The sequence below is a fragment of the Triticum urartu genome, chromosome 6A, assembly GCF_056163025.1.
Source record: "Triticum urartu cultivar PI428250 chromosome 6A, HENAU_Tu73, whole genome shotgun sequence".
Classification (NCBI taxonomy): domain Eukaryota; kingdom Viridiplantae; phylum Streptophyta; class Magnoliopsida; order Poales; family Poaceae; genus Triticum; species Triticum urartu.
In genome coordinates, this window is record NC_141878.1 from 573,561,663 (window position 1) to 573,571,632 (window position 9,970).

The 9,970-nt window shown below is 45.7% G+C and overlaps 1 protein-coding gene across 1 annotated transcript; it reads right to left on the bottom strand.

Moving 5' to 3' along the window:
* Positions 1 to 8,483: 8,483 nt before the first annotated feature.
* On the bottom strand, positions 8,484 to 9,713 carry LOC147966489 (uncharacterized). The gene has a single exon (XM_087530847.1). It carries the CDS (start codon positions 9,711 to 9,713, stop codon positions 8,484 to 8,486), a length of 1,230 nt encoding a protein of 409 aa, XP_087386973.1.
* Positions 9,714 to 9,970: the final 257 nt, after the last annotated feature.

Sequence of the window (9,970 nt, forward strand, 5' to 3'; positions counted from 1 at the left end):
CTTTTTTCTTCTTCTTATACCCTATGCCCTTCTCATTTGAGTCATCTTATCTTTTCTATGGGGTTAAGAACTAGGCTTCTCTTCTATCTCTCAGGATGATGTGTTACTAAACCGTAGTTGCCTAGGATTGTTGAGTTCAAGCCTCAGTTCAATTCCTACTACTTCCATATATTCATAGCTGGCTCAGAACCTTGATATTGTGATGTTGAGTGGTTATGCCACCATTTTGCAGGATGTCTCAAATCATTTTGAGCATTTACAGCCGTTATGCTGTCCGAGTCATCCCAGGTTTCCAAACAGTCTGATGCATCTGCAAATCCCTTCCTCCCGTTCCCGATGTCCTTTTGGGCCAGATTAAGCACACTAATCGGTGAGTTGAGGTACTCTATTGTCTCGACATATATGTTGGAGTTGTTATTATGACACTAGGGTATCTTAGAGTTAGTAATCTAGCCATGTTTGGTGTTCCCAGTGTGATGATTCTGGCCACCATTCTCTAAAGCATCTCGTGATGTTATTTAGTTAGTAGGTATTCTACTCCTAGGTTTTGAACCCAAGATTCACCCTACTTCATGTTGTTAGTATTTTCTAGTTCCCTTAAGATATTAGTAACCTTGTGATAGTCCTCGAGGCCCGTGGTATATCGTTCTTCCAATACCATGAGCCAATATGGCAAAAGTTCTTTTGAACCAAAAGATCACAACCAGAGTGCTCTTGATGAGTTCTCCATTCATAATTGTGATTCTGCCAGCTCTACCTTTCTGCATGGGTTATCCGGAAGAAATATCACTACTAGGAAAAGGCCTACTAATGGCGCACCAGTTTTGCCTACTAATGGCGCATCACTGGTGTGCCATTAGTATCACGCCACTAGTATTTATTACTAATGGCGCACCACCCAGTGCGCCATTAGTATATAACACCATGCGCCATTAGTATGCCTCCCAGGGGCCATATTAAACCATGTGCTTTGGCACACTAATGGGGCACTGCGGATGGATGCGCCATTAGTATACTTGGCATACTAATGGTGCACTGTTTGGTGATGCGCCATTAGTATACTTTGGCATACTAATGGCGCACTCTGTAGTGATGCGCCTTTGTATGAATATTAGGTTTTTTTTTTACTTTTCTGATTTTTGCACAGGTTACAAAATATATTATTGGACAGAATATAGACAGTAGCACACAGCAACAGCAGATTCATCGAATACAATAGAATATTAGTCTCCGAATACAATTCATCATATTAGTCTCCGAATTCAAAAGACCGAACAAAGATAGAACATTACAAGTCTTGAGACGGCGAGTAGCGAGTTTGTCAAAAGTAATACTAATCCTAACAAGTCCTACTAATCATCATCATACAACTTCTACTCGTTATTAATAACAAGTCATACGATCATCATCTTGATAGTCATCGAACCAACCCTACTTAATTGTTCTTAGCACATGATCATCAGTATTAGGCAGGACCTAAATACCCTATGTAAGCTAAAATAGCATAAAACAATATAGACCCCGACTCACCATTATGGAGAATGGAGAACATCCTGTCTCCAATTCTTGCGCTTCGCTTCCTTTTGCTTCCAAGAACCTCCTTACGACTGTCCATACATTTTTTCCATCCTTTGATTTTCATGTCTCCACTTCTTTTAGAAATCTCGTATGGACAGTTGAGATTCGTAGGATGACCTGGCTGTATGTTCAAAACATTAAGACTACCTTTCTTATACATCAAATGAGGCACACAATTCTCTGGGATTATCTGTTGAAAAACATAGCAATAACTTTATAGTTAGCAATGATGTACTAGTTTTAGAAGTATGCAAAAGATGCACGGATGTCGTAATAGTAAAAATCTTACCAGGGTATCTCCATGGTAGTTACCATAGTTGAACATATGCACTAGTGGCACGTATTTACCATAATGTTGAGGAGTTTGATTGTGGATATTGTAATTCTCAATGTCAGTACAAAATCCGACCAGATGATTTTTCTCCTTGTAAGTTGTTAATTCGGAGCCATCGGTGTAGTGGGTTTTGTCTACCATCTCCCGCACATTCTTTGAACAATAAAAATAAGCTGTCAATGGAAATAAGCTGTCAACTATTTTGAAATAAACAATATAAATTAGCTAATAACTATGTTTGAGAAACTCACATAGCGGTAGAACTGGAGGCATATCAACAAGGACCCAAATGTCCATATTGTCTTGGTTGATGTCAGGATTACCAAGATCCATGGTGATAAGCATACCCTCATCAAAACCATACATCTTGCAAAATGCTTCCCAATTTTTGCAACCAAAATGGGTTACGCTCTCAGAATTATATAGATTTACTTCAAAGTCCACATCGTGATGAGTCCTTAGGTGAATTTTCTTTGTTTCAGAAATTTCATGGTCTTCAAAATCCATCCTCGCCAAGACATAGCGTCTTGCATGGCATGGGATAAGCTATACTTGAATTGTAAAAGATGAAAATTACACGTTGAAATAGTTGAAGTCATGCTTAATTATGAAAATAACACTTGTCGTCGTTGTGTACCGTTTCAACTTCAAAGGTCTCCTCGAGCTTAATGCTGAAGCGTCGATCATCGTCCAGGTGAGGCATGTCGCACAGACCTCGATCGTCGTGGCACCAGTCGCACTCCCCCGGGAGACTTTCGTCATCCGATGACGACATATCCTACGTTCATAATTCAAAACTACATCATTTAGGGTTTGTCGACACCGAGGCATCCTAAAAGCTAAGCTTTTATCATTTAGGGTTTGTCGACGCCGAGGCACCCTAAAAGCCTAAGCTTTCATCATTTAGGTTCTTATCGACACCGAGGCACCCTAAAAGCCAAGGTTTTATCATTTAGGGTTTGTCGACGCCGAGGCACCCTAAAAGCCTAAGCTTTCATCATTTAGGTTCTTATCGACACCGAGGCACCCTAAAACCTATGGTTTAATGCAGCAAGAATAAAGGGGCAGTTGATCCTACTTAATTAAGTACTAAGATACCCCGGCCCATGCATTAGTCGCAAGTACCCCATATGTCCTATTTTTAGCAGTCATGCTAAAATTCACAGAAAATTTCAGCATGACCTTTGCTGAAAATAGGACACATGGAGTACCTGAATTTGCCGGAACGGAAGTTAATCGACATTCCGACAAACTCAAGGGCCTCTCGAGGTACCTGCAAATTCATCATGACACAATGGTCGGAGACAAAACCCAGCAAACTAGCAAGATGATCATCATCTTTGCAAGTCATTACTTGTCAAACGCAGAAGTGCATAACACAAGCTCAACGACATAGACCAAGATGATCATCAATTTTGAATCAATAGACATACTTCTCAAAAGAGGCATGATCAAATTCTAGTGCCCTTGACTTACTAGTATTTATCTCTTATGACTGATGAATGTGCATTGAGTCCAGAAGCAAAGACTCTACATTGAAATGAAAAAACCTTGGAAATATATTTATGATAACTCTAAATGGATCAGAAGGTGCAGATGCACTTGTAAAAAAAAGGTATGCACTTGCACCAGCTTTGTTCTGATTATGACACCATTCTGTTAAGAAGGCAAAATAACATTATCATCCCAATTCATGGTTGAAGTTGAAGACTCTAAGCTTTAAAATGCCAAGTCTCACTTATGCATGTTAACTTATTTACCAATTTAGAACTATCACCAGAAAATAGTAAATCCACATTGACCACATAATATTATTTTGCAACCACTCAGTTTGTCCTTGACTGGGACACTTGAAGCACAAAACAACTAATGCAGAGCTAGGTCTACTTTGGTTCTGACAGATCACATCCTGATGCATATGTGGGGGTTTTTACTTAGAAAATGCAAAACTTCTATTATTGTTTTTATTTTTAACCAGAGCCTAACCACCTCTACAGTTTACAAACTAATTCAGATAATCACTAATCAGGCATGGAAAATTATTTTAGCCATGATCCCTGAGGATTAGAGCCTCCACAAGTCAGAGAAAATTAGTGTCTCCACTTATGTTGTCAATGCTTGTTGTATGTTTGGCTTAAGGGTTTTCCTTTTCAAATTCTGACTCTGTTTCTAAACAAAGTAGGCTTCTATCCTGTCTAGAATGTAATGAACATGTCTTGGATAAGCTGAGTGTTGTAATGAAGATGTCTTGGTGAGACTTGATATATGTCCAAAATTAGAAAAATCACAAGGTACTTTCTCTACCTAATAAACTCCATATGACCACATAAAACCCTGTTTAACACACCTGTAAAGAGGAACAACCCCCCTAAGGAGCTAGAAAGCTATATGAAACAAAATTATCAAGCATAGGCATACAAATTCAGTACTGTATGAAACAAAATAGGTACAACAAGTAGCTGCTAGAGTCATATGCTGAGAGTAGGTGTCAGCTTAAGACATTTTGAAATAGTAAATAACTAAAGGGCACTTGATTATGCACTTAGTAACAAGGTATATTGCATGATTCATAATTTTATAGGAGACCAATAGTAGAAATTTGATTGGGAGTGCTCCATTTCACTAGTGGCCCATTTCACTCACTTTTGCAAAGCATCAGGGCACCAAAGTGTCCATAGGCAACAACAACTCTACCCCGGTTTCAGCTAAAGACAAGCCGAGCACGGCTAATCCAGGTACAATACACGAAGCTACAGAGAGTAGCTACCCAATGATGCCCGCGTTCATGAGTGCCATGCCGATCTTGACGACAAGGTAAAGAAAGGCCAAGGAAACTAAATCCCCGAAAAATGTTTGCCCTCGATCAAGGCATGATCCATCCTTCCTAACCATCACTGTCAATCTAGCTACTAGCTCTAGGTGGCCCTAGGGTTTGCAAGGGAGGGGTGGAGGAGAAGGGAGGAATCACCCGGGGGAGGGTATGTAGGAATGGAGGAAGACGTCGGGGGTGCGGGCGCGGGCGGAGGTGCTTGGGCGGGAGGACGTCGAGTGCGCGGGCGCGGGCGGAGGGGGGACGGCGAGGGAGGCGGCGCTCGGCTCGGCGTCGCGTGGCCTGGCTGAGCTAAGGTAGAGGCAGTCGTCGTCTCCTCCTCCTCCTGGTCCTCCTCCTGGTCCTCGTCCTCCGGCTCGGGGCGCGGGGGCGCGGGGGAGCTGCTGTGGTGGGGGGCGTGGGGGCGGCGGCGCGAGGGAGCTGCGGTGGTGGGGGGCGTGGGGGTGGCGGGGGTGGAGTCCGGCGAGGGTCGGGGCGGCGGCGTCGGGGCAGCACACGGGTGGATCTGGCGAGGGAGAGGGACGAAGGGGATCTGGCGAGAGGGAGAGGGGGGAATTAGCTAGGGGGGGGGAGGCGTACTAATGGCGCACCCGCGGTCGGTGCGCCATTAGTAATTTTTTTTACATAGCAATGGCGCACCAGGCAGAGGTGCGCCATTAGTAATCTTTTTTATATAAATAGCAATGGCGCACCAGGCGGAGGTGCGCCATTAGTAATCTTTTTTTATAAATAGCAATGGCGCACCAGCCAGAGGTGCGCCATAAGTAATTTATTTTTATTTTTTGTTGCATGTAATAATTTTTTAGAAAATGAATATGAATATGAAACATTAATATTTTTTTTATAAAAACAGTAATAATTGTTGTTTAACAACAATTGTAGTCTACACTTATTATTATTATTTTTTAAAAAATGAATATGAATATGAAACGGGGGGTGCTGGTTGGCGGCGGTGGAGCGGGGGAGGGTGCGGGGGGTTCTCGTCGGCGATGGTGGAGCGGGGGAGGGTGCGGGGGGTGCTCGTCGGCGGTGGTGGAGCGGGGGAGGGTGCGGGGGGTGCTCGTCGGCGGCGATGGAGCGGGGGAGGGTGCGGTGGGTCGTTGGTGGCGGTGGAGCTAGCGGGGGAGGGTGCGGGTGGGATCGAGATCAAGATGGAGGGGGATAGCGATCGAGATGAAGGGGCATCGAGATTGAGATGGAGGGGATAGCAATTGAGATGGAGGGGGATCGAGATCGAGTGTCCTCATGAATATTCAATATTTTATAATATTGAATATGAAAAAATATCATCAAATTTGAAAAAATATTCATGAATTCAAAAAGTGCCCATGAAATTTAAAAATATTCATGATATCAAAAAGTGCCCATGAAATACAACCGAGAAATGAAGACTACGATTTAAATACAGTCAATCTTAGCTAGCTATCTGTTCATAATCTTCTTGCCCTTCTTTTTCGCAAATGGAGTTCTTCTGTGGAACGGACGTCCTTTAGGTAGGGTGGTCCTGCTTCTTCTTGTGGTGTATGATGCTACTACTTCATCGTCATCGTCATGTTCGATCTTCGGGTCGCCGTACTTGTCGAAGTCTTGCTCATTGGCTACTCCATCCATTCCGATGATCTTCCTTTTGCCTCTCCTCACGACAACACGACTGGGCTTTGACGGGTCTGTAATGAACAAGCATTGGCCCACTTGGGAAGCCAGTACCCATGGCTCATTTTTCGCGGTGACGTTTGCGCCCGCGGTCTTGGATTTGGCTTCGGGTATAACCATGGTGGTGAAATACCGGTCTTCTTTTAGGACGCTCTTGGCCCATCTGACATGGAACATCGGGACCTTCTCTCCAGCGTAGCTCAGCTCCCAGATCTCCTCGATCCTTCCTTAGTATCTGTCCTTGTCGTTACCGGTGTAGGATTCCATCGTTACCTTGGAGTTCTGATAACCATCGCTCTTCATGTCCTTGTCCTCGGTGTAGAATGTGTAGCCGTTGATATCGTACGCCTCATAGGTCATCAGGTTGTGCTCGGCGCCCTATGATAAGGCAAATATGAATTGTTCTTCCGCGGAAGAATCCTCATGTAAAGGGTACGACAGAAGCTTCTGCTTGAACCAACGCGTGAAACATGAGTTGTGCTCTTTGAGTTGTCCTCTGTTGGCCTCGGTCATTGTACATATTCTCAATAAAGGTTTTGTGCTCTACCACCCAAGGATCGACCATGTCTATGTGTTGTAGCGCGACTAGGTTTGCTCTTTCAAAGTCGGCGAGTAGACCCTCGAAGTCGACATGCATTTCGCGGCGACCCTCACGGTGACCCCATCCAGCGAGCCTGCCGAGGTGCCTGTTGACGGGCAGACCAACGGGGTTGTCGATGCCTAGATAATTCGTGTAGTAGGAGATGCACTCTTCGATCAGAAAGCCCCTAGCTATACTTCCCTCTGGACGTGACATGTTGCGAACGTATCCTTTGATGACACCATTCATCCTTTCGAACGGCATCATGTTGTGCCGGAACGTCGGCCCGAGTTGGATGATATCCTCCATGATATGGACCAGCAGATGCACCATAACATCGAAGAATGCGGGCGGGAAGTACATCTCAAGCTCGCATAGTATCACCACGATCTCTTCCTGTAGCCTTCTGAGTTGCCTCACGCCAACCGACTTCCGAGAGATGACGTCTAAAAAGTTGCATAGGCCAAATAGCATTTCACGGACGTGCGCGTCCATGATCCCACGGATTGCAACTGGAAGTATCTGCGTCATCAGCATGTGACAGTCGTGAGACTTCATCCCGTTGAACTTCTGCTTCGCTGGGTCTAGGTATCTGCTTATCTTCCCTGCGTAACCGTAAGGAAGTTTTACTCCTATGAGGCAGGTGAAAAACTGCTTGATCTCCTCCTGACTTAGAGTGAAGCACGCGGGAGGGTAGTCATTTCCGGTCTTCTTGGCCTTTTTGCCTTTGTGACGACTTTCTGTGTCCTGCTTCGCCTCATCATCATCATCATCATTAGCGTGAAGCTCCTGCCTGATGCCCATTGATTTCAAGTCTGCCCTTGCTTTCGGCCCATCTTTGGTCCTCTCTGGCATGTTGAGCAGGGTACCAAGCAGACTCTCGCACACGTTCTTCATGATATGCATGGCATCAAGGCTGTGAGGCACATGGTGGATCTTCCAGTACGGCAAGTCCCAGAAAACAGACCTCGTTTTCCATACCTTCAGCAGCGGCTCTGGCGCCTTTCGCTTCTTTCCCAGCTCTGGCGCCTTTTGCTTGTTTCCCAGCAGTGGGAAATATTTCCAATTTTTCAACAGCCCGTCTATTTCCTCGCCACTCCTCGTACGCGGGCGTCATCGGAGTTCGGTTTCACCATCGAACAGATCCTTGCGTTTCCTCCACGGGTCATCGTCGCGAAGCCACCTTCGATGTCCCATGAACACGGTTTTCGAAGACCCGGGATCTCTATCTAGCTAGCGATACGTTGTGTCATCCATGCACCTGACGCATCCAGAAAATCCGTGGACCACCTGCCCCGCGAGATATCCGTAACCGAGATAGTCGTGCACCGTCGTGAGCAGTGCGGCTCTCATAGGGAAATATTCTTTCTCTTCAGCGTCCCACGTATTGGCTGGCGTTTTCCACAGCTTGTCTAGCTCCTCTTTCAGCAGCCCCAGATACAGATTGATGTCGTTCCCTGGTTGTTTCGGCCCTTCAATTAGCATTCTCATGTGAATGTAGTTCCTCTTCATGCACAACCAGGGGGAAGGTTGTACATCCACACAAACACAGGCCAGGTGCTATGTGTGCTTCTCTGGCTGCCAAACGGATTGACTCCATCAGTGCTCGCGCCCAGCACGATGTTCCTTGGATCCTTCCCAAATTCTGGGTGTTCGAAGTTCAACGCTTGCCACTGGCTCCCATCCTTAGGGTGACTCAGCATCTTGTCTTTTTTATTTATCTCCGGATCATTTGCGTCATCTTCTCGCTTCTTCTCCTCCCTATCCGCATGCCAACATAGGAGCTTTGCTACCTTAGGGTCCGTGAAATACCGCTGTAGACGAGGAGTGATCGGAAAGTACCACACCACTTTTCGAGGAGCTTTCTTCCTCTTCTTGTATCGAGTGACGCCGCACACCGGACATATGGTAGACTCCGCGTGCTCGCCCCGATAAATGATGCAATTGTTCATGCACACATGGTATTTCACATGCGGTAAATCCATAGGACACACGACTTTCTTCGCCTCCTCGAAACTGGTCAGGCACTTGTTCCCCTTGGGAAGACGTTCGTGCCAGAATGACATGTTCTCGTCGAAGCACGCGTCGGTCATTTTGTGTTTTACCTTCATCTCCAAAGCCATGAGCGTTACTTTCAGGCGGGTATCCTCGGGTCTGCATCCTTTATACAATGGAGTAACCGCGTCTATCTCCAGTTGATCCAGCTTGGCTTTCTCTCGGGCGGCAGCTCTTGCGTTATCCGTCTGCTTGAGAAGCAGCTCTTGAATATGAGGGTCCTGCACCCAGCCCATGGATGGTCCATCGTCGTCTGCTCCTCCGGCATCTTGATCTTCATGATCATGCCCTTCGTCTGCTCCGACATCTTCCTCATCATCATGTCCGGCATCTTCTACATGATGACTATGTACAGCATCACCATCGTGATCATGTCCTGGAGATTCTTCGTCTTCTTGCCCGCCCGAGCCGTGGTGGTTGTCTTGTTGCCCTTCTTCATTTCTTGCCCGGCCCCCATGGACGACTTCATAGTCATCTTCATCACCTTGCCACCGATAGCCATCCATTAAACCACGCAAGAGCAGGTGGTCCCGCACCTGCCCGGAATCCGGGTCCGCAATAAGGCTCTTCAGCTTGCATCTTCGACATGGACATCTTATCTCCGTCTCGTTCTTTTGAAGCATCTCGGCCTTCACGGAGCTCAAAAACCTATTCACGATGCCTTCGGTCATCGTGCGGACCATGGCCGCCTACGGGGTAGAGCAAAACGATATTTTAGAACCAAGAAAAAATTTGGCATGACTTTCCCTAAAAATAGGACCAAAAAGAATGCATAGTGCCAAAATTCTCGCCAAAACGGAAATGAATCAACATTCTAGCAAAATATTGGCAACTATCGCATTTCAAATACCGGTACCTGCAAACACATGCAACACCACAAACATATGCAACACCACAAACATACATAGATCTAGCTAGGCCACAAAAAGTGCATGTGCAC